General features: G+C 49.4%; 3 protein-coding genes and 1 long non-coding RNA gene across 7 annotated transcripts in view; 1 reads left to right on the top strand and 3 right to left on the bottom strand.

Moving 5' to 3' along the window:
- The window catches only part of LOC122455130 (myeloid-associated differentiation marker-like), a 74,453-nt gene that overhangs the window by 5,473 nt on the left and 44,502 nt on the right, over positions 1-24,478 (bottom strand). The gene's annotated exons all lie outside the window — the stretch shown is intronic.
- On the bottom strand, positions 4,388-6,793 carry LOC122454957 (myeloid-associated differentiation marker-like). Its single transcript, XM_043489604.1, has 2 exons — positions 5,846-6,793; positions 4,388-4,480 (listed from the first exon to the last, which is right to left on the bottom strand). Exons 1-2 carry the CDS (start codon positions 6,791-6,793, stop codon positions 4,388-4,390), a joined length of 1,041 nt encoding a protein of 346 aa, XP_043345539.1.
- The window catches only part of LOC122455128 (myeloid-associated differentiation marker-like), a 38,606-nt gene continuing 30,989 nt past the window's right edge, over positions 16,862-24,478 (bottom strand). For 3 of the 4 annotated variants that reach the window (XM_043490030.1, XM_043490026.1, XM_043490027.1), the window contains one exon: positions 16,862-19,095. In XM_043490030.1, coding sequence (XP_043345965.1) covers positions 18,029-19,015 — 987 coding nt within the window. In that variant the 5' untranslated portion in view covers positions 19,016-19,095 and the 3' untranslated portion in view covers positions 16,862-18,028. Of the gene's footprint in view, positions 19,096-20,955; positions 21,360-24,478 lie in introns of those variants that run through there. The other variant, XM_043490028.1, reaches the window with a different exon arrangement.
- Positions 17,367-23,765, top strand: LOC122455132. Its single transcript, XR_006273591.1, has 3 exons — positions 17,367-17,379; positions 22,061-22,064; positions 23,607-23,765. It is a non-coding gene; the product is annotated as an uncharacterized LOC122455132 (long non-coding RNA).

Raw genomic sequence — 24,478 nt, 5'->3', positions numbered from 1 at the left:
TAAAGTTGGGAGAAGTTGAGAAATTACAAACCCCGACGCAGGAATATAGCTGTAGTTCTGGGTTTCAGCAGAAGATAGGAGAGTTCTGGGAATACATTATAGGAAGTCCCCTACATATGAAGCTTCATGCTGTGAACTAAAGGCACGAATGTACGTTTACAAAGTGAGTTCGTGGTCTGGTGTGCACTGTCACATGCTTGCATCCTCTCCAAGTGCTCGCGCTTCTGTGTCCTTTGCTGTATAGTACACGTCGGGCACCGTCGTGCTGCTGGTGGTGGTTTAGTCGCTAAGTCGTGACAGACTGCTGCGACCCCAGGGACCGTAGCCGGGCAGACTCCTCTGTCCATGGGATTTCCCAGGCAAGGATACTGAAGTGGGTTGCCATTTCCTTCTCCAGGGGATCTTCCTGACCCAGGGATAGAATCTGAGTCTCCAGCACTGCAGGGGGATTCTTTGTTGCTGAGCCACCAGGGAAGCCCAAGGTACAGTAGTACATTATCTTTATTTCAAGTCCAGGATGTCCAGAAGCAAGCATAAACGCAGCAAAGATGTAGCTGGTCCTTGACTGTTCGGTCGGTGCCAGCCTCTCTAATGCCAGCCGTTGTACTGAACTTTTCAAGTTTTACAGTACTTTTCAAGATACAGTACTGTAAGATTAAAAATGTTTATTTTTATGTATGATTGTGTGGCAAGTATTATAAACCTGTTACCGTACAGTACTATATAGCCTCTTGTGTTAGTTGGGTACCTAGGCTAATTTTTCTGGACTCATGATAAAATTGGACTTACAAATGTGCTCTCAGAACAAAATTCACTTATATGTAGGGGACTTACTGTAGTCTCCTAGGGCTGCTGATGCAAGTTACCGTAAACTTGATGGCTTAAAATAGCAGAAAGTTATTCTCTCACCATTCAGGAGGCCAGATATCTGAACTCAAGATATCAGCAGGGTCACACTCCTCTGGAAAACCTGAGGAAGAATCTATTCCTTGCCCTTTCAGCTGCTGGTAGCTGCTGGTGTTCCATGGTGTTCCAGGGCTTCTGGCAACATCACTCCTATCTCTGCCTCCATGTTTACACCACCATCTCCTCTGTGTGTGTTGGGCTATGACCTCCTTCTTTATTGGCCACACCTTGAGGCATGTGGGATCTTAGTTTGCCAATCAGGGATTGAACCCGTGCCTCCTGAAGAGGACGCACAGAGTCTTAACCACTGGCCCACTAGGAAGAGTCCTACATCTCTTTGATAAGAACACTTATTATCACACTCAGGGCTCGCCCAGAAATCCAGGATTAGCTTCTTAGCTCAAGATTTTTATCTTAATCAGATCTGCAAAGTTCTTTCCCCCAAATAAAGTAACTTTCACAACGTACAGGAATTTGACATAGAAATCTCTCTGCAGAATATTTTTTTTTCAGCCTACAAGAGGGACTGATGGCATTTAAGAAAAGAGTATATTTTCTCACTATTCACCAGTAGATGGGGACATTCAGTAAGAAATCAACAAAAGCAGGAAAGAAAGTGCTGAATAAATCTGAAAGTGAAACTGACTTGAATCAACAAGCATGAATTTCTTACTGGACTTGTTCAACAAAATTGATTGGCTCCATTTTGTGTGAAAAAATCCCTCATTTTCTGTGATTCCCTTATCACTTCAGTTGGCCAGAAACCTGGAACATTTGTGTAGATTATGAAAATTTCAGATGTGGCAGGGAATAAAGCAATGTAGAGAAGATTCTTTGGGTAAATGTAAATCAACTAAAGCCTGGGTTACAAATTTAAATTTTGACAAATAGAATTTAAGGTCCCAAACATCATAAGGGATAAGGAAATATTTTATGAATTGATAGAATAAACATAGATGAAGAAGACATGACAAACACAAACATATATGCATCTAACAATATAGCCTTGGAATATATGCAGCAGGGTAGCCCCATAGAACTTTCTACAATGACGGAAGAGTTCGATACCTGCCCTGTCCAATACGGTGCATCCTCAGTGTTTCAGTCATGTCCGACTCTTTGGAACCCTTTGGACTGTAGCGCTCCAGGCCTCTGTCCGTGGAATTTTTCAGGCAGGAACACTGGAGTGAGTTTCCATTTCCTCCTCCAGTCCCATACAGAAACTGCTACAACATGTGGGAATAGGTACTGAAATGTGGCTGGTAGGATTGAGGAGTTGAATTTTTAATTCTGCTTAATTTTAATTAATTAAAACACCATTGAATCACATATTCATTATTTACTAACAGATTTCTTCCACTGTCCTTATGATTCATGTTTTATCATGCTTTGAGCTCTAAAAAATATTTCCCCTTTGGACCTTCGATCAATATTTGGATGTTCCATTGGGTTGAAGTTAACCTATAGTAAATGTCCTTCTGCAAACTTATCATGTAGTTTCCCTTGACCCTTGGCTCATCTCTACTATGACCCTATCTCTCCTTCTCCTCACAGACACTAGCTGCTCCAGGAGAAACCTGTATTTACAGTCTTTCCTTCTCTTTCTCAGTCTCAAATGCACTGGCTTCTGTCCTGAGACTCTCAAAGATTTTCAAATTGTCACATCCAATGAACACTACTCAGTGCTGATCCCACAGGAGCTCTGCTTACCTCTGCAGCATGTAACCATGTTGACCATATCCTCCTGACACTCTCTTCTCTATTATTATTTTATTATTATTTCAATGACAGGAGCCTCTTGATCTTTTCCTCTCAATCCTGCCTGCTTCTTGGCAGATTCCTCCTCTGCCTGCTGCTTAAACATCAGTGTTTTCTCAGTTCTCCCTTCCCAGCCATCTCTGCTTCTCACTCTGCCTAGTCTTCCTGGGAAATTGTACTCATGTCGGTAACTCCAAGTATTTCTTTAGGAGATGACTCACTGCATTTAAGTAGGTTAAGTCATGTCTGGCTCTGTGCAACCCTACGGACAGTAGCCCACCAAGCTCCTCTGTCCATCAGATTCTCCAGGCAAGGATACTGGAGTGGGTTGCCATGCCCTACTCCAGGGGATCATTCCTACCCAGGGATTGAACCTGCGTCTCTTCCGTCCACCTGCATTGGCAGGTAGGTTCTTTACCACTAGCGTCACCTGGGAAGCCTCATGACTCACTAGCCTCTTCTTAAAGTCCTAATCTGTGCAGCTGGACTATCCTCAGGAACTTCACAGTCAGCCTGTCCCACAATTCTGATCTCAGTGAGGCAGCAGGGAGAAGTGGTGTGAAGTGAGATATTCATTCCCTGCCCAGGAATTGAACCCGAGCAGCCTGGCTTCCCAGTGGTAAAGAATCCACCTGCCAGTGTAGGAGATGCAAGCGACACTGGTTTGATCCCCTAGAAGTTCCCCTGAAGTAGAAAATGGCAACCCACTCCAGTATTCTTGCCTGGAAAATCTCATGGACAGAGGAGGCTAGCGGCTACAGTCCATGCGGTGGCAAAGAGTTGGACATGTCTAAGCAACTGAACACAAACACACAGCCTTGATGAAAGCCAGGAATCCTAGCCACCAGACCAGCAAGGGCTAGAGGCTAAAAGCGATTTTCTCCTGGCTCTTGCCCGGAGTGAAAAATGCATTTCTCATGGAAGCAAAAATCTTAAATGCAGGTACAATGTTTATTATTGGAGACATAGCGCAGCAGGAAGCGGAAGAGTACCCTGAGAAACTCTTAGTTTAGCTAAGACGGAAGCAAGGCAGAGATGAACACTCAGAGAGAAAGGATGTCAGCGTCCACCCTAGTGAGGAGGAACACAGGAAAGAGGCGGTTAAACCAGTTCTGTAGGGCAGTTTTTGTCTTCCTTCTGGCCAGATGTCCTGCTTTGACCCCTGGCTGATTTGTCTCAGAACCTTGCCCCTAGGTGTGCACACACCTCTCAACCAGGAGGAACCTTGATACAAAGGCTTCTGGGAGAAGCAGACTCTTTATGGCCTGGCGTTGTCCCCTGACATTTGGCCCCCAAGGAAGCTTTCTGCGCATGTGTAGTGTCTCTCTTGCCCCAAAGAGCAGGTTAATCTCTTGATCCTTTACTCGAACAAGGTTTAGGGCTTCTCTGTTCCTGCCATGAATATTACCTTCAGGTGCCCACTGGAGACAAAGTTGCTTCCTCTGTTTCTGTCGTTACTTCCGTTTCGGAAAGCAAACAGGAGGCTGATGGTAAATGCCAGAGCCCGGAGCCCACCTAAGCCCCATCTCAGGAAATGCAAACAGGAGGCCAGTCCTAAGTGTCCAGCCTGAAGTTCAACTTGTTCTCGTCCCCGAGAAATGAAAACCAGAGACCAGTCGTAAACACCTATCTCTCTCCTGCCTCAGCAGGAAAGTAAAGGGGAGAACAGTGAGATGATGGGACTTGCAGGCGCGACGCCCATGAGGTGTGAACGTCGCATCTCTCAGCAGTCTCCGTCAGGCAGAGCCCACGGGGCCCCATCTGCACGGTGTGCGGTGAGCCTCTCCCTCTTCCGGTCACCTGTCAAGGTGAGCTTCTGCGGGCCGGAGGGAGCGGGTCTCATGGCTGAGAGGAGCTGAGGCAGCTGTAGCTGCCTGATGTCCACCCTCTCGGAAGGACAGGACAGGAATAAGAGAGGACAGGGAGGGGACAGGGCCGAGAGAAAAGTGGAGAGATCGGGAAAGAGGGAAAGGGAAAGCGGAGGGGGAAAGCGTTGCCTGAATGAGGGGACTGAGGGTCCCCAGGGCCAGGCACAGACTTACCAAACTCGGTGATGTTGACACAGGAGGGGTGACGGCCACTTGTCACCCACAGGGAAGCTGCCTTTGGTGGTCTACGAGTTGCCAAACCTTCTCCCCAGAAGGGGACAACTGCCCCACGTTGGGTGCCACAAAATATATACCAACCAGGGTTCTTAGCCCTCAATCAATGGAGATTGACTAGAGGCCAGACGAGAAATTCAGGCAAGAGTTTATTGGGGCCCCTGTAGAAACGGGAGAGTGAGAACAAGTATCAGATTCCCTTGCTCACTCCATGAGGTAGAGGAGGTAGGGAAAGCTTGCTTCTTATACACAGTGAGGGTAGGGATGTTTCCAGGGGTCAGGATGGAGGGGTGGAGGAGGTGGTTTGCACACCCCTTGGGTGGTGGTGTATGCAGGGGGCATGCTCAATAGCCTGGTTTTCTCTCAAGTTCCTCTTTTTGCTCCAGGCTCTTCACAAGTGACAGTTGGGTTTTTTTTTGTTGTTGCTGTTCTCTTTGTATCTTTGTATTGAATTGGCCCCAACTGCACATGCACAAAATTATTTTTAGGGCCCATGCAATTTCTTTGCATTTTGTTGCTGGAGGAGACATGAGTCCATGTGCAGGCATTGCAGCAAAGGGTCTCAGGTCCTAGACTGTTTCATAATCAGGAGGGATGTGACCAGTGCACAGGACCTAGCAGCCAAAAGGAAACAAGCAGAGAGGGTGGACAGATGGGGAGGGAGCCGGCTTCCACCTCCACATCTGAATCTCCAAGACCGACAAGTCCAGGGGCACTGGCAGGGCTGGAAGGGGAAGGAAAGAGAAAAGAGAGTGAGATGAATGGAGAAGGATGTGAGAGGAGAGGGAGCCAGGAAGAGGATGGTAGGGGATGTCAGAAATTGGTGGGGAAACTGCAGTGAAGAGAATTAAGTGACCCCAGGCTAGCCTTGTGTCAAAGTGAAACTGTTAGTTGCTCAGTTGTGGCTGACTCTTTGCGAGCCCATGGACTGTAGCCTGCTAGGCTCCTTTTCCATGGGATTTCCTAAGCAAAACACTGGAGTGGTTGACATTTCGTTCTCTAAGGGATCTTCCTGACTCAGTGAGCAAACACAAGTCTTCCGGTTCGCCGGCAGATTCTTTACCATCTGAGCCACCTACAAAAGCTTCTCGGACTAAATACACCATGTCAGCCACATAAACCAGCAGGTTGATGACTGTCAGGATGGCCACAGCCAGTTGTTGGTCCCAGGTGCAGACAAAGATGCTGATTTGATCACTGCAGCTCATATCGCTGGACCGCTGGGGCTGCCCTCCCAACTTCTCATGGAACTGGTAGAGTGGCCAGAGGATCACGGCGGTGGCATAGAGGAGGACGGAGAGCACAGTCTGCACCCACAGCAAACAGGGGACAGGGAGGGGCAGCTTTTTGTCGTTGTCACAGTCACACCCATTCATGAGGAAGTTCATGGCCCCCAGGATGAAGCAGATCCAGTACACGGCCACACACCACACCAGGGCCGGCTGGTGCAGGTACAGGTCGGTGTTGCAGGTGAAGGCCAAGATGATGTTGGCCACATAGTTCTCCAGCCTCCTGAGCACACCTGGGAAGGTCGGCCAAAAGCAGAACATTTTACCGGGTCGGCGACAGACCCAGGCCACTTCGATGGCATAAAGCAGAGCAGCCACGCAGGAGAAGGCGGTGGCGGTGATGGCGCGGTTCCGGGTGGGGCCTGGAGAAAAGAACTGGATGTAGGTGGGGCCGAAGATGATGGCAGCTGCAAGGCAGACAACCGCGAAGTAACAGCCAAAGGCGTAGAGAATGCCATCCCAAGACAAGCGGAGGTGGTACTGGACCTTATCAGACAAGCGGAGGAGGGACTGTATGTTACATAACGGCAGTTTGAGGAGGCTGCCCAACTCCAGTACAAAGCCAACGAAGGTCAGGGCGAAGCAGATGCACCAGATGAACATGCACCAGTTGATTACCCCCTCCTTCAGAGCGTCCTCGCTGGCCAGCAAGATGGGCACGAGGACGGAGAGGAGCTGCCCCACGCGGAGGAGGAGGCTCGTGATGGTCTTGCAGTCCAGACCTGAGAGCAAGCTCATAGTGCTCCTGCTGGCCAGGCAGGTCAGGGCAGCGGAGTTGTGTGCAACCTTCCTTGTTTTCCACCCAAAGTCTTGTGAATAGTTAAACACGGCTCCGGAGTTGGATGCTGTTTCCTGTTTCACTCAGCCGGTTCAGCGCTCCCTCTGTCTGTTCTTGATTTTTCAGAAGTATACAACCACTGATCTTTAGAACAGATGTGCTAATCTTAACAAAGTAAGGCCCACACTCACGTTCTCAGTCCCCAGCGAGGCGCGCGGTGGTTAATGTCAAGTCTCCAATATGCTCAGCGTGTGGCCCGAAGCTGTTTCCTGCCCCTCTCCTTGCTCACAGCCTGCTTTCACTTTTTATTTAGAGAAGCAAACTGACCTCTGAAGGAGCAGCTGAACTCTTGACTGGGTGAGCAGAGGGTGTGTGTCCCGGGAGCCCCCCATTCCCTCCTGTTTGGGCAAATCCTTTGCCCTTTGGAACTTTGTGGTCAGTTTGGACACCGCAGGAGTGGGGCATGGCTTGTTTATGACTCTGTCTGTGCCTCTCCCGGAAGAAGAATTTATTTATTTGAAATATGTCCTGGAGGAGCAAGTTAAGGGAAGCAAGGAGGCCCTATCTATCCCTTCTAGAAGGCCACTGGGACACATTTTGGCCGATTGGCAAAACTAGAGTATGATTCTGTAACCAAGAAGAAAAATGATGTTTAAATTTTCATACATCCTAACACATGTATGTTTTCTATTCTGAAGAACAGTGTACCCCTTGAATGGATCTCTAAATTCCTCCACTCTTTTGCAGTTAGAACTGATTTGTTAAAACCTGGTAAGTGGGAGGTAATGCCATGGGCAGCTTTCCTATTACTCTATAATAGAGATTCTTCTAACAAGGGCACTAAATTAATGGTATTAATCTCTGGTGGCCTTGTCCTGTGTTTGGGATCCGAACCACTCTCTAGGGGAATAAACAATGAACTGTGACAAACCCCAGGGTCTTGAAGACAGCTGTCTGCAGTGTTGGTGAGGGGCAGCGAATAGCCCTCCCACCTCAGTGATCAAAACAGCAGGTCCTGCCTCTGCAGGGAGAAGGGCATCACCACTGCCAGCATTAAAGGTGATGTTAGTCTGGGTGTTTCATTTGTCTTTAAATTTTATTGTCTCAAGGACAAAAATTACTGGGTGACTATATTTTTGCATGGAAAGTTACTTTTCAAAGCTTTGTTAATGGGTGGTGGTGGATGGGTGGGTATTGCTGAAGCCACAGTCGAGGAAACTATTGCTTGAGTTTGTGCTGCACAAACATGTGTTTCTATGTGTCAGTTGTTTTCTGATGCTGCTTCCTGCTTCTCCAGGACCCACACATAATATGACTTAAATAAATATAAATATTCATGGATTTTTAAAAATTATCTGGAATTTCTGGATACCATCGAACCCTGCTATCAGTCACAGATGAAGCCTTGTCCTTTCTCCTACAACTGTAATGTTCTTTTTTAACCTCAATACAAAGATAAAAGAAAAAACCCACAAACCTGACATATGCTAATTGCCCCAAATTTTCTCAGAGCTGAGAAAGATGGAGCAGATTGTTATTCTCACCCAAGCCCCCATCTAGGGGAGCCCTTCCCAATGTCTCCCCACTCCCACCTTCCCCCAGGACCTGGGGGCATGACCCTGCCCAAAACAACTAGCAGTTGTGTCCCCAGCACTAGACTTTCTGTCCTCTTAGCTCTTAAAGGGCCAGAGCCCAGCTGACTGTATTTAAAGGTGCGTCCTGTGTGCATGCCCAGCATGTGTGTTTGCCTGTGTATGTGCCTGTATGTCTGTACTCACAAGTGCATTTGGACCAGCAGCCTTTATAATAACTGGCGGCTGGGAAGACACCAATACTGTGTTTAGTCTCCTTTCTCAGCCACAAACCCCAGAGCCCAGCATCCTGGTGTCACCAGGACTGGAGGAGCCAGGCTTCAGAGCTGTGGTGGGGGCAGGGGGGTGGGGACAGGGGAAGGCAACCCTCTGCTGCCCCTCACTCCTGTACTGGGATGAAGCTTGAGTTCTTCACCCGGGGGCGGGTGGGGTGGATGGGGAGGGCTCCAGAAGGTGGTTCCCACGGCAGGCACATCGTAAGAAGCAATGAAATAAAATTCATATTTTAAGGCAAGACAAGAAAAATTTAAACAAAATTCTTCTCTGCCTGTTTTGACTTCCTCCCTGCCCTGAATTGTGCAGTGTGACTCTGCAGTATGTGTTAACCAAACCTTCCTGAGGGCAGAAATACCTGACCCAATATAAAGATCCATTTTTGTTCTTCTAACCCCAGCCTTGTGACTTTATACGACACTGCCTACCTATGACCTTATTAATTCACTAGCTATATTACTCGTAGTCTACCACCTTGCAAGAGTGTTGTTTCTTGCATTAACAAATGTGTCATTGTGCCTCTGATAAAAATGGTGATGACCAGGTGACCTTATATACAGTTTTATAAGATCCATGACTCAAAATATGGGAAGAAGCAACAGGAGGGAACCATTTCTGAGAGTCTGACAGACAAGTAAGACAATTGTTCCAGAGGATTTTGGCTACTGTTACCAGAACTAGAATAATAATTGTACATTGAGTGGCCTATCAATGGAATCCTCACCTGACCTGGGAAAAGTCCTCCCAAACCTTGGTTGAAATTAAGATGGAAACAAATAGATTGTGTGATAAGAATGTTGCCCACCACCCAGGTCTTCCAAAATCAAGTCACTATCTGCTGCAATTCACTGACCTACAATCCATTCTGAAAGGAAGTCATGGAAAAGGTCAGGATTGTACTTTGTACTCTGAGAAAACTGGCGGAACCTGCCCTCACATAATTGGATATTTTCAGGAGACTTTTCCATGAACCCAGTTTCTTGCACCTGTCCATACTTAGGAAGCACTAAAAGTATTAACCATGATATCTATTCTTCCTGAGTGAAGCAACCTTCTACCAAGGTATGGGCTGGTTTCATGTCCTTCTTCCCCAAATCACATACACACTGACCTCAAATCCTAACCTCCTCAAAACAGCTCTCAGAGCTTCTTGAGAGACTGTCTCCCCAGTTACACTTCTCAGGTTGGTTCCAATAAAATTTCCAATTTTTTCTTAGGTTGTCTGACTATTGGCTAATTTTTTATCCACAAAAACAAATATGCATTGACCTCTGCATGTCTCAGTGCAGGAATCTCATATTCTTATATTTTTCTAAATCAAATTGAACACAACCCTGGGACTTCAGTTCCCAGGAGGATGGAAATATCTCTGTGCTTCAGTAAAAGAATTGTCCAGGGTGGGCTCACATGAGGGACTTGCTGTCCAAGTCTTGTGCTTCATGGGAGTGGCTACTCAATTCCTCCTTTTGAGAAGTTGGGAAAGGATTTCCAAATCATGAAAGATACGTCAAGGTTGTATATTGTCACCCTGCTAATTTAACTTTAATGCAGAGTAGATCATGTGAAATGCCGGGCTGGATGAAGCACAAGCTAGAATCAAGACTGCTGGGAGAAATATCAATAATCTCAGATATGCAGATGACACCACCCTTATGGCAGAAAGTAAAGAAGACTGCAAGGAGATCCAATCAGTCCATCCTAAAGCAGATCAGTGTTGAACATTCAGTGGAAGGACTGATGTTGAAGCTGAAACTCTAATACTTTGGCCACCTGATGCGAAGAACTGACTCATTGGAAAAGATCCTGATGCTGGGAAAGATTGAAGGCAGGAGGAGAAGGGGACAACAGAGGATGAGATGGTTGGATGGTATCACCGACTCAATGGACATGAGTTTGAGTAAACACCGGGAGTTGGTGATGGACAGGGAAGTTGGCGTCCTGCACTCCATGTGGTCGAAAAGAGGTGGACTCGACAGACAGACTGACTGAACTTAACTGAACTGAGAGGTTAAGGGTCATTTGTCACATTTCCAAGGCCGCTCCTGTCCCCTCACTGTGGTGCTCAAAAGAAAGTGTAATCATCCTGTATTTAGTCGAAACTTCTCGTCATAGGGGCTTCCCTGGTGGCTCAGATGGTGAAGAATCCTCCTGCAATGCAGGAGACAAGGGTTTGATCCTGGGTTTGGAAGATCCTCTTCGGATGGGAATGTCAACCCACTCCAGAATTCTTGCCTGGGAAATCCCATGACAGGGGAGCGTGGTGGGCTGCAGTCCATGCGGTCACAAAGAGTCAGACACAAATGAGTGAGATACGCTTAGTCTTCTCATCTTAGAGGAGGTGCAGCTGGACCCCAGGGTGGGCAGCACTTGTCCAGAGTCACCCTGTGTGTGGCAGAGTCAGAGTCAAGACTCAGGTGTCCTGGCCCCCAAGCCAGTTGACTGTCCACGGCCACACGCTGCTTGTGACAAGTGTGGCAGCAGCATCCTCCAGGCTGGGATTCTGCCCCGTCCACCCTCGTTCTGCACAAACCTGCCCCGTCTTCCCGAGGAGGGCACTCACTGCTGCTGAGTCCATTTCCTCATCTGCTAGATGGGGAAGGGGTGCCAGAGACCCCTGGTCCCTCCCAGCCCGCCTCTTCCCGGGGCCCCTGGACTTGCCAGTCTTGGAGACTCAGACGTGGAGCTGGAAGCCGGCTCCCTCCCCGCTGTCCACCCTCTCTGCTTGTTCCCTCTTGGCTGCTGGGCCCTGTTTATTAGTCACATCCTTCCTGATTACACAGACCCTCCTTCCCCATGACCTCTGCTTGGTGGGGAGCATGTTTCTCTTTCATAACAAGAGTTTCCTCAGTCACTTCCCAGGAGTCCAACTCTCCAGTGATTCTTGTCAAAAACACAAACTGCTTCCAGGAGCCTCAACAGTCTGAGATCTCCCAGACTCCCTGTTCATGCACATTCTTGACTTTCCACTTCTTCAGAGTCCACTCAGCAGCCCGAAAGGTCTTGCCCTGTTTGGGGAGCTCTTGTTTCCTTTAGGAAAAGGAAATTCCTTTCTGCTGGGCATATAGAGGACTGACCATAAGCAGGGGAAGATGAAACAGAAGCCCAGAGTGAAGAGGCATATGTGGGGTCCACAACTGGATTCACAGCCGCATCTGCTCTGAGTCCAAAGCAGACAGGCTGGAGGAGAAGCTGAGAGATGCCCGCACAGGCCAGTCTCCAACGGTAGAGAGAAGGGAGGCGCCTTCGGTCCAGATTTCTGGAGAGGGGGAGCTGGGGCCCCCAAACCCACCTACTGGGTGACCAGGGCCTCCCCCAGCCCTTCACACACACAGTTGATGGAGATGCACGCCCCCGCGGTGCTGAAGCCTCAGCCCCTTCCCTTGCTCCCTGCCTGGTCTGGGCTCCCTGTCTCCCGGGGCAGCGGCCAGAGGCTTCCTCCTCAGCCGGCCAGAGCCTCCCCTGCACACAGTGACTCCAGGTGACACCTCCCAGACTGTGGTCTGAGCTGCAACCAGAACAGAGTCCGGGGCATAGCTGTTCCCATTCTCTGGTCCTAGACCAGCTTCTTGGAAAAATCACAGAATCAGCCTTCCTCAGTCCTCCTCTGAGTGGGGAGAATTGGGGCCATTCCCTCCTGGGCTCTCAGGCACCTGGTTATCTCCCTTGGGTGCCAGTGCAGACGGCCGATCCATGTGGCCCTTGTCTGTGTGGTTGGCTCCTGTCTAAAGGTGCCCGTCGGGAGGCAGGTGAGCTGAGGAGAAATAGGGGGCTTTGATCAACCCCTGTGAAGTGTCTCCCTGCTCTCTCCGGATTTTCGGGCTGGCCTGCCAACAGGAAGTAGTCTGGCTGAGATGGGGGCTCTGCTGTAGGAACTCTGGATGGGGTAAGCCAGCCAGAACAGGACAGACAGAAGCTGGTGATTCCTGGATCTGAGAGAAGAGGGAAGGGGCTCAGCATTTCCTGAGGTTCTTTTACCTGCTGAGGTTTCGGGGAGCAGATCTGTATTCAAATCCAGGCTCAGAGTAACTGTGTGACCTTGAGCAAAAAAGATAACGTGCTCTCTGAGCCTCACTTTCATCATCTGTTAAATGGGGATGACAATAATAATATCCTTGAAAATGAAATGAATTAGAGATAATAAGTCACCTAGTCAGACTGGTGGTGTGTTTTGTCGCTGAGTCATGTCCGACTCTGTGCGACCCCTTGGACAGTAGCCCGCCAGGCTCCTCTCTCCAGGGGGATTTTCCAGGCAAGAATACTGCAGTGGGTTGTCATGCCCTCCTTCAGGGGATCTTTCTGACCCAGGGATCGAACCCTGGTCTCCCACATTGTATGTAGATTCTTTACCATGTTAGCTACCAAGGAAGTGGCTAAAACATTGGTGCTAAAAAAATATTGGCTGTTTTATCTTTCTGGAATACAAGGTACAAATTCATGCCAATCAGAGTTTAAGATCCTGCACCACATGACTGGGTTCAAATCCCAGCTCTGCCACTTCCTACTTGTGTGATCTTGGACTAGTTATCCCCTGTGTGTCTGTAAGATTGGGGACACAGAGTGCATAGTTCATGGGTTGCTGGGAGGGACAAACAAATCCAGAACAGTAGTTACCCTGCAGTGTGTGCTGTGTGTGACACCTCTCTTAACTTTTATGTCTATACCTGCCCTGTTGGCCCATGGCATATGTTTCTTAAGTGAAAATAACAAGTGCTTACAGCTCAGAATGTAGCCTGGACCTACCGACTGGGATGCATTCCATCCCTTCTGCCTTTTGGGGAATTTTTGAGACTCACCAAGTCATGTTTTGTTTCGTTGAATCCTCCTAACAACACTTTACCTTGTGTGATGGACATCGCCATGGAGGGAAACCACTGAGGACCTGAACTCATTGCCATATTTGAGGACAATCACATCATGTGTGCAATCTGGGGACAGCTTGGGCCTGACCCTCAATAAGAAAGAAAAGGAAAGGAAAGTGAAGTCGCTGTCGTGTCTGACTCGTTGGGACCCCATGGACTGTAGCCCACGAGGCTCCACCGTCCATGGGGACTTCCAGGCAAGGTTACTGGAGTGGGTTGCCATTTTCTTCTCCAGAGGCTCTTCCCGACCTAGGGATCGAACCCAGGTCTCCCACATTGCAGGCAGGTGCTTTACCATCTGAGCTACCAGGGAAGCCTCAAGAAAGAAAAGGCCAGATAAATATGGGACCTGCCCCACAAGTGGGGCCTGGACACACAAGAACAGGTGATACACAGAAACAAAGACAGACCAGAATTCCTTCTGCGGGCCTGCAGGAGCATCCACTGTGTGCTTCCCATGACCATGGTGCCTGGATCCACTGCCCTTGGCTGTGACCTGGCTGTCCAGCACCCTCCTTCCTAGTCTCAGCCTGTTCTCAGGCGGGTCCCTCCCTAGTAGTTCTCCAAGCTACCCAGTGTCCTTCTAGTACAGTTGTTCTCTGCTTAGGTTGCCAGAGATGTTCTCTGCAGGGTGCAGTTAACAGCCTTTATGATGAAAAGCAGGAGCTACTCTCTCCATTTTCTGGATGAGCAAACTGAGACTAGAGTTGCAAAGACTGAGCCAGGAACACTGTGTGCCCGGCTGAACTCAGGTCTCACCTCAGGGTGGGGGGTGGTGTGTAGACATATACGGTGAAAGGCTCTGAGATGACCAAGAGAACTGGAAACGTTGTCAGTGGCTGGAGGGAGAGGAGGAGGCTGGAGGGTAGAAAGGTGTCTGAGCTTGCAGGGCTTTGCATGTGGATGACGTTGTGGAGTCTGTGTTCCACCCTAACGGAGCAAACAGAAATCTTCAGAGTATCTTACTTTGAATTTTCTCCAAACCAGTCTTTGAGGGCAAGGATGGAAATAAAGGAAGCATCTGGAAGCTTATGGCAGGAGTGCAGGTGAGGGGATGGGTGGATCTGGACCAGGTGGTCTAGAGATGAAGTAGAGTGGGTGGGTTCAGGAGCATATGGTGAAGAGCGTTTGTGAAGGTGGTGCCATGGATTGAGATGGGAAAGACGAGGAAGGGTCACCAAGTTTCAGGAGTGGGGGATTGAAGAGGTGGGACTGGACATATTGAGTGTGACATGTCCTGAGACATCCGGAGGCAGAGATCAGGAGGCAGGTGTATATGACTCTGGATACCAACAGTGATCATCTTCGGAGACAGGAACTGGAGTCTTCACTTAGCCTACACTCTTCTTTCAGCTTCTTCCTAAACGTCATGTCCACAGAGCAGCCTTGCCCCTCCCCCCGCCAGGTACTCCGATAACTCTTCTCACCCGTGTTCCCTTTATCGTGGCATTTATCACCCACGGACTTGATGTTATATATTGATGTGCTCATATCGTGTACTAGAGTGCAAGCTCCACAAGGGCAGAACTCTTGGTTCTGTTCTCTGCTCTCTGTGCAGTGTCTAGAATAGGGCCTGGCACACACACACTTGGTGAGCAAGAATATTTATTGATGAGTGGAATCTTAAAGTCATCGGACTGGATGAGGACAAAAAGGCTCCCAGAAAAGAGGTGGTCTGGGCCCAAGTCCTGAGGAGATGGTTCCTTCCTGTTGCTTCTTCCCATATCTGTAGCTGTTGTTGTGGTTTAGACGCTGTTGCCTCTGACTCTGTGATGCAATTGCCTGTAGCCCGCCAGCCTCCTTGGTCCATGGGATTTTCCAGGCAAGTATACTGGAGTGGGTTGCCATTTCCTTCTCCAGGGCATCTTCCAGACTCAGGGATCGAACCTGAGTCTCCTACATTGGCAGGCAGGTCTTTTACCACTGAGCCATATGGGAACAGTCACTGCATTTTAATCATGGATCTTATAAAACTATATGTATTATATGAATCATTTCAAGAGGCCTAGTCACCATTAGTTTTCATCACAGACTTAATCACACATCTGGCAATACAAGAAACAAGACATGAATCTTTAAAATAAGCAGAGCACAAGCAATACAGCTAGAGACATTTATCAGGTCCTAAGTAAGTTAGCAGTGCTGTCTTCTAAGGAGTTACATGGTTCCTCTAGAAAATGTCACCCTTATGGTGAAATGGGTATTTCTTCCCTTGAAGAGCTCTGGTTAAGGCACAATGCAGATGAATAATGCACACTAGAGGAGAGCAGAAGGCTGAAACAGACAGACAAACAATGTCATATTTAAGTTTTTCTTGTCTTGTCTTAAAATAGGAATTTTATTTCATTGCTTCTCAAGATTTTCCTGCCACAGGGACCACCTCCTGGAAGTCCTTTCCTTCCATCCAACCTGCCCCTGGGTGAAGATCACATGCTTCATCCCAGGACAGGAGTGAGGGGCAGCAGTGGGGGTCCCTCCCCTCCCCTCCCCCACATCTCTGCTTGTCTGGCTCTTCTGGCCCTGGTGACAACAGGATGCTGGGGTCTGAGGCTCTGTGGCTGAGAGCAGGAGAAGAAGGCTTGTGGTGCATTTCCCGTCACCAGTTCCTATATAGGGCTGTTGGTGTCATTTCAGGGCGGCACATGAGCACACACACACGTACACACACAGGTGCACTGAACATCCATACCGGTACGCATCTTTAAAGAGAGGCCTTGAGGTGTTGTCATGGCTGCTTTAAGAGTTAGGGGGCAGGATGTTGACATTGGAGTGAGGCCCAACCCCTTGCCTCAGGGTCTGGGCCACATCCCCAGACTCTGGTCCAGGTGGAGGTGGAGAGTCAGTGGGAGTGGTTCTCAAAAACATGGGTTTGGGTGAGGGTGAAAACTGACTAGGACTCTTTTGAGTTCTAGGTCAATTTGGGGATATTAGAATATGTGGCTTTTGTTTGGGCTTTTTGTTTCTTTGTTTTTTCCCTCTCATCTTTATATGCATGCTATGTGGCTTCGGTCAACTCTTAGTGACCCCATGGACTGTAGCCCACCCGGCTCCTCTGTCCATGGGATTCTCCAGGCAAGTGTACTGGAGTTGGTTGCCATGCCCTTCTCCAGGGGATCTACCTTACCCAGGGGTCAAACTGGCATCTCTTGCATTGTCTCCTGCATTGCCCATGGATTCTTTATTTCTGAGCCATTGAGGAAGCTCTTTATCTTTATACTGAGATTAAAAAGAACATTATGTGTGTGAGAAAAAGTACAAGGCCTTTCCCGATGCTTGACAGCAGGGGCTGATGGAAACAAAAAGATCTAGAAAAAATTTTTTAATTATATACTTATTATACCTGATTCCAGAAACTCAGGAAGCAGCAGCAGAAAGCAACAGGTACACAGAAACACACATACGTGTCACCTCACACTCGAAGAATGCAATTCCTTTGACAATGGAAGCAGCAACAACCACTCCACCCCACCCCACCCCCAAACCACGTGCCCAAGAAATTCTGAAAAGAAACTGTCTCTTTAAGAACAAGTCACCCAATAATTTTTGGCCTCCTGACCAGAAGATACAAAAAGAAAGAAAAAAAAAAAATCTCAGGCTAACACCAGCTTTAAGGCTGCAGTGGCCATGCTCTTCTCCCTGCAGAGGCAGGACCTGCTGTTCTGATCAGTGAGGCGGGAGGGCCATGTCGCTGCCCCTCACCACACTGCAGACAGGTATCTCCAAGTCCCTAGGGTTCTTCACCAACTCCTTTTTTGATTCTTTAGAGATTGGTTGGGGGTGGAAGCCATCCTAAATTCCTTTAAGATGACCTCTAGGCAGCCAGTGTTTAGTAAACTAGGAAGAATCCTGGAACCAATCTCAGGTGAGGCTGAGCATCAGGTGGGGCCCAGGGATCCAAAATCTCTGCTTTAGGACTCTCACCCATTGGGAATCAGTGACCTCCAGAATTTTCTTTTTCCTTACTTCAAGGCGAGGTGCCTCTATACACTCCCTTCTATTGGGAGAAAGAAGGCCCAAAGCCTTGCTACCCACCCTCACTCCCAAACCCAGAAACACACAGCAACTAAGGCACCCAGGGGGACAGACACGCTTTGGCAAGGAGGCCCCTCCGGAGGCCCAGGGTGTGAACAGCTGCACAGAGGGCTGTGTGCTGTGGAGTCAGCACCTTAGGAGGTGGGAGACATCGGTGGACAGGGAAGGAAAGAGTCTCAGGTCCTGATGGATCAGAAGAAGGAAAATGGGGAGAGGTGGTCAGGACACAGGAGATGAGAAAACCAAGGATAACCCGAAAAGGGGTAAAAAGCAGAAAATGTAGAAACGATGAGAGAAGCAAGAGAAAGAAGCAAAAGAGGACATGGGCAACCAAGGACAATAGGAAGGAGACAGAGCAGATGGAGGGAAGGAAACAGAAAAGTGAGCGAGGTGAATGGGAAGTATGTGAGGAGGGAGAGAGGGAGCCAGGAAGAGGGCATCAGGGGACAGCAGAGCTCTGTAAAGACACATCCTGTGAGTGGAGGGGAGAAGGGGTACTGGGCTGGTCCTCAGTCCCTACAGAAACCTGGCGAGTCCAGTACACCAGGTCGGCCACGTAGATCAGCAGGTTGATGGCTGTCAGGACAGCCACAGCCAGTCGCTGGTCCCAGACGCAGCCATAGTCGATGAGCTCAACAACACAGCTCATATCGCTGTCCCAGTGGGGTTGTCCACCTAACTTCTCATCAAACTGGTAGAGTGGCCAGAGGACCAGAGCACTGACATAGAGGAGGACTGAGAGCACGGTCAGCCCCAGATGGAAAATGCGGAGCGGAAGGGGCAGTCTGTTCTCCCAGCCACCCAGCCGCAGCAGCATGGCCACGGCTACCTGGACGAAGCAGATGGAGTACACGGCCACGCACCACTCCAGGGCCGGCTGGTGCAGGTACAGGGAGGTGTTGCTGAGGAAGACGAAGATGACACAGGCCACAAAGCTCTCCAGAATCTTCAGCAGGCCTGGTAATGTGAGCACATAGCAGGGCATGTTCTCGAACTTGTAGTGTTTCCATGTGTAGGCCACATCTATGGCATAGAGCACACAGGCGATGCAGGAGAACGCAGAGGCAGCGATGGCCCGGTCTCGGGAAGGACCATGAGGCAGGTACTGGACGTAGAAGACGGGGTAGATGATGGAGGTCGAGAGGCAGAGGAGGGCCGCATAGCAGGCATAGGTGATGGGTAATTTGTACCAGAAAAAAGGAAAGTTGCGGTTATAGTAAATGCACTCGAACATAGACATGAAGAAGGTCACGATGAAACAGAGGCACCAGATGGCTAGGCACCAGTCACCTATAGCCCCCCTCTCGTGGCCCATGCTGGCCACCAGGGAGAAGGCGATACACATGGAGATCGTCTGCGGGAAGCGGAGGAAGAAGCACAGGGAGTCCACATCTTCTTTAGCTGGGATTATCTCCCAGGTGGACATGCTGTTGTGAAGGTCCGGCAGGTTAGAGTCACCAGTATGGAGTGGTCTTCACTTAGGTCTCACCATAGAGAGATCCAGATCTGAAGGCAGATTGAGTGAGATGATCAGAAAAGGCTCAGGGCCCTGTGAGGGCTGAGGCTCGGGATCTGTGGAGTTTGAACCAGTGGCTCAGACACTCAGGCAAGATCACAGACACTCCAGAATGATTCTCCCCACCCCATCACCTTTGGCCTCATCAGGAGACTTGTCTCATCTCACAGCTGGGTTGGATCTGGCCTCAAACCACCAACATTTTTATGTCTTTTTGCTGCGTGTCAATATCTACAGAAATACAGGATACCATGGTCTTTTCTACAACCACAAACCTTCAAGTTGGAAAAAGAATTTTTAAAAAATTGTTTGGTAACCAATTCTGAGCTGAAAGCATAGGAGACCATATATGGTTTTGTTTGGCGTTCCCTGATGGCTCAGATGGTAAAGCGTCTGCCTACAATGTGGGAGACCCGGGTTTGATCCCTGGGTCGGGAAGATCCTCTGGAGAAGGAAATGGCAACCCACTCCACTACTCTTGCCGGGAAAATCCCATGGATGGAGGAGCTTGGTAGGCTACAGTCCATGGGGTCACAGAGCGTAGGACGAGACTGAGGGACTAAACTTTTTTCCTTCTTTCTTATTTCATGCGGGGAGCCGGCCTGACTGCTCAGGCCCCTTCTCGGCCCTGAGAGAGATCAAAAGGTCCCTCTCTGTCCCGCCACCCCTGATTTGTTAAAGTGCAAATTGGCCTTTCTCACCTCCCTCAAGGAAATCGCTGCAGCCACCATTTGCCCATTTTCCTGACTCTGATAAGATTATCGGGCTCCTGTGAATGGCTTATGTCTAGGTAGTCTTTACCTGATTGTAAGACGCTGGTGCCATGCTCTGCTGGAGTTAAGATAAAACTCCTGAGCTAAAACTAGTATCTGCAGTTCTGCACGTATGCAAGTCTTTGATCTAAAATTTGGTGAATCCTGTTAGTATATATATGTATGTTACCCCTCAATAAAGTCGTCGGAATCAGTCACAAGCTGACTCCGTCCCTCTCAACCCCATCTTTCCTAGTCTTTTATTTCTCAGGTGCTCTGGTGATTGCGTCCTCGATCTGTTCATCTAGTCGGCAGGCCCAGCAATTTCACTTAGTGTAAATGTTCAAAAGTCCATTTGCTGAAACAGTAATGTGTTTGATCACAAAATTCTTTCAGACCCCAGTGGGGTGTCATCTCCTATAGTGTATATGTATCATGTCACCTGTCAAAACTGAAACATTCTGAATTCTGGAGAATATCTGACCCCAAGGATTCTCAAAAAGGAACTGTTTATTGTTGTGCTAACCTTATTCTACAGATGGGAAAACCAGGAGTCAAGTGCCTTCCCTAAGGTTAAAAGCATAGCGGTGGAAATCCAAGTTAAAAATAAAAAAGTCATGGGTTTGAGCACTTTGTTCTACAGCCCAGCAGGTCAGCCAGGCCCGTGGGTGGGAGCCCAGGACCAAAACTCAGGGCTCTGGGACAAAGGAGACATCCTCAGGGCCACGGCCTCCTTTTATAGCAACCTGAAGACACACATGTCCCCGCCTCACCTCCCCGCAGCCATCACTAGAAGGAGCTGCCATCTGAGGGGACACAGCCCCATCCAGAGGAGGGCAGCTTCAGGGGTGAACCGGGAGGAGCCATGGGGTGAGAGCAAGGCAGTGGGGACAGGATGACATGGGAGTAGGGACTGTTGTGAATCCCCTCCACGCATTTTTGCCTTCACATGTGATGCTTCCTCTTTGAGGAAGGAGCCCAACCCAGCATGACTCCAAGGTGGGGCAACATTGAGGAACCACAGACTAAAGTAACACAGTGTTGGGCTCCAATGCTGCCATCCAGGTGGAGTCTGGAAAGATCTAGGAGAAGTCCTACCTGAGCAGGATTCTCCTGGCCTGGGAGACTGGTGAGCAGCTTCAAAGCTGGGAGGAAGGGATTGGAAATGAACAAGGATGCTGTGTCTGATGCTGATGAGGAGCCTTTCAGGGCATCTCAGGGAAGGGGTGTGGATGGACGGATGATCACCCCCTTTAAAGGGCAGAAGCTGAAAGAGGAGGCCCCTGCTAACCCCTGGGAGAGGACAGTCCTGAGGATTCATCCAGGACTGGGTGGGGTTGGAGGGGGCAGCAGAGTGGAGATGACAGGGGGGATTCCAGGGTCCCAGTGGCCCTGAGGCAGCCCAATACGTGTCTTCTGACCCAGAAGAGATGCAGGCATGGAGCCAACCTTCCCCATGGAGGAGGGGCCTGGACTGGAACTGAGACAGGAGAACAGGTGCCTGAAGGGGTTTCAGGGCTGTGACAGGGACACGTGGCCAGAGTGGCAGAGACCCTGGAGACCATGGAATTGCCCAGGTCACCTGCCCAAGGCGGTCCCGCCAGCCAGGGCTGCAGTCCAGCCCACACAGGGGCTCCTCCAGGGTCCAGTGTGGGGGAGTGAGGCCCCTCCCAGCCCGCCTCTCTTCAGGGACAGCTGCCCTGTTTCCAAGGGACTATTTGCTGAGAGGCCCCCCAGGGCTGAAGGGCCAGCACCCTGAGCCCCAGCCAGCTTCCTGCCATCAGGGGCCTTGTTATTTTTGCTGACAATAAACCCTGGGACAAGCTGAGGTGGAAAGAGAAACACAGAGCAAACCTGAGAACCTCCAGAGACTCACAAAGCTTCTTGAGCCCCAATTCCAGTGGAGACCCGGAGCGTGCTGGCCTCCCAAAGGGCACTGCCGAGGTAAGGAGGGGCATGGGGTGAGGGAGGCAGGGGGTGTCATGCTCTCTGTACCCCAGTTTGATCCCAGTTTAATTACTTGAACTCACCCTGAAATTCCACCTAAGACCAAGAGACAACTTCAATGCATTGAATGCTTTGAATCCATTGAATGCATCAGAGAGCATATGGAGAAGAGGAGGCATGGGGGTTCCAACCGTGTGACCCTGGGTCAGGCCTGTGCCCTCTCTGGGCCCCTGTTCCCCCACCTGGAAAGCAGCAGCTTTGTCTGAGTCTCCCAGCAGCCCCTCCTCCACTCTAGTCTGTGAGCCTGGACGTGGTGCCCCCGTCAGAGCACAGCCTGGGTGTGGCTGAGCCCCGCCTGCCCAGCAGCCAGGCGTGTGGATTGGAAGACAGGGAGCCAGGAAGGTCATGGCTGGGACAGAGGAAAAAAGGAGGAAGTGCCAGAAGGACAGAGAAGGAGGAGATGAGATGGACACTCAGAGAGACAAGGAGTAGAGCCTTCACGGCTGGATGATCATGGCAAGCTACTCAACAGAACCTCAGTTTCCTTATCTGTTCAATGTCTCTATACCTACTTTGTGTCAATTAAATGAATAAAAGCATGTGACGGGTTCATAAGAAGGCCTGTCACATGGAACCCTCAATCCGTGCCAGCTACCTCCCCGCCCCCCCTCACAGAGGACCCAGAAGGTCCTGGCCCCACTCTGGACATCAGCACATGCAGCTTGATTTGCTGCAGATCAGGGGCTGTAAACCACTTTGTACTCGAGGTGGACTCAATGTGTTCAGTTTTCCATCACAGCGTTTTCATGAAAAAATGATGTAGATTCAGTAGTATTACTATTTCTTTCCTGAGTGTTTGGTGGCTGCACATTGCTTTAATTTCACATGAAAATCCAGATTACAGCTCCTTTTCAAGCCTCAGGAGGTACAGTGTCACCTGGTTTGGTTCCCTTGGCAGTGGGGTTGCTGAAGACATGCAGGGCTAGGCTCTTTTCTTTATATTGTTTTCCATCCTCATCTCTGTTTAGTGTTTTCTATATTTCTGTCATTCTCATGCATAATTGACATAAAGCAGGACTACGATCATCTCTCCTCTGACTGGTTTCCTGTCTTTGGCATGGCCAGGCTTCCCGCCTGCTCACAGGAGCGTCCACCCCTCCATCCAGGGAGCATCCATGTCCTCAACCTCAACCTCAGCCTTCAGTACATTTCAAATGCTCTGAAATCATATGTAGACATGTGTGTACATACATGCATACCCATTTGTAGGGAGTATCTCTCTTTTTTCCTGTTTTGTAAGCATGAGACCACGTCTTCCCAGAGCATCTTGTTTTTCTACCACCCCAGACAGGTGCAGCTGGTCCTCTCCAGGGACCCTAGTCCTTTCCATCCCCTTTACTTATTTCCTTCCTTCCTGGCTCCTTGGGCATCAGTGGACCCTCCCCTGTGAGTCTCAGACACTGGGGGACACAGGATATGACAGGGAGTTCTGGGATCCATGTGACCATCATGCTCTGGAGCAGAAGGTCTGGAATCTTTTCTGGAAACTTAAAAAATATGAAAAAAATTTCATCTTCAATTTCTAGAAATTCATCTTGGTCTACTAGGGCTACTGTAGCCAATTATCACAAGACTGATGGCTTAAAACAACAGAAAGGTATTCTCTCACAGTTCTGGAGATCAGTGTTTTGAAACAAGGTGTCAGCAGGGTTTCTCTGTCTCTGATGCCCCAGGGGAGGGTCCCTCTTTGCCTCTTTTAGCTTCTGGAGGCCCCTTGGCCTGTGGCCGTGTACCCAACTCAGGCTTGTCCACTTATCCCTCTGTTAGGGGAAGCATGCTGATTGAAACCACTCACCTTGGCCAGGCACCAGAGTAACCATTTGCATGAGTTGTTTTATGACGGGAGATCCTGATAAGGAATACGAAACTAATAAGCCACCACCAACCAGAAGAGTTCGGGAAAGGTCGAAAGAAGAACTTCGTTTCTGTCCACTTCCCAGAATCCCTCTCACTAGCATCCATCTTGGCTGAGTGATGCGTGCACCACCAGGAAAGACTCTGAATTAGAATGGTTGGCCAAAGACCACCCGGAAACTAATCCCATCACCATAAAACCCAAGACTTTGAGCCACGCGGCAGAGCAGTTCTCCTGGGTTCCCTTACCTACTGCTCTCCACCCGGGTGCCCTTTCCCAATAAAATCTCTTGCTTTATCAGCACATGTGTCTCCTCAGACAATTCATTTCTGAGTGTTAGACAAGAGCCCAGTTTCAGGCCCTGGAAGGGGTCCCCCTTCCTGCAACAAATGGCGACTCTGGTGGGGACTCTCCTTCACTGAGACTGACATCCTGACCACTTGGGGTACTCAAGTGCCAGCTTGCCTGCCAATGAACCAGACCCAGCGGCCGCAACTGGGACCTTTTTGTCCCTGGTCTCCTCCTGACGCGGACAACTGGCCAGAGTGCACCAACCGGTGGCGAACAAGAGACTTTATTGATCTCTCTCCCCTTCCCTCTCTCTTTCCTCTTCTTAACCCTTCCTATCCTTCCCCGTTTTTCTAATCCTCCAGTCCTGGACACAGGAATCTGGTCAAAGGGCCTCAGCCTGAGCTGAGGGTTGGAGACTGATCACCTCTTTTTGGCAGAGAACTCGAATTCTGGTTCTGATTTCTGGTA

The sequence above is a fragment of the Cervus canadensis genome, chromosome 17 (assembly GCF_019320065.1).
Source record: "Cervus canadensis isolate Bull #8, Minnesota chromosome 17, ASM1932006v1, whole genome shotgun sequence".
Lineage (NCBI taxonomy): Eukaryota > Metazoa > Chordata > Mammalia > Artiodactyla > Cervidae > Cervus > Cervus canadensis.
The sequence above is the reverse complement of the archived record's forward strand: the minus strand, read 5'-3'. Positions and strand labels throughout refer to the sequence as shown.

Bases quoted from the DNA above. Each gene is read 5' to 3' on its own strand.
- LOC122454957 (XM_043489604.1), bottom strand. From the start codon at position 6,793: ATGAGCTTGCTCTCAGGTCTGGACTGCAAGACCATCACGAGCCTCCTC. The intron at 4,481-5,845 runs GTAGGTGGCTCA...TCCGGCCCGCAG, and splicing joins ATTTAGTCCGAGAAGCTTTT to AAGCTCACCTTGACAGGTGA.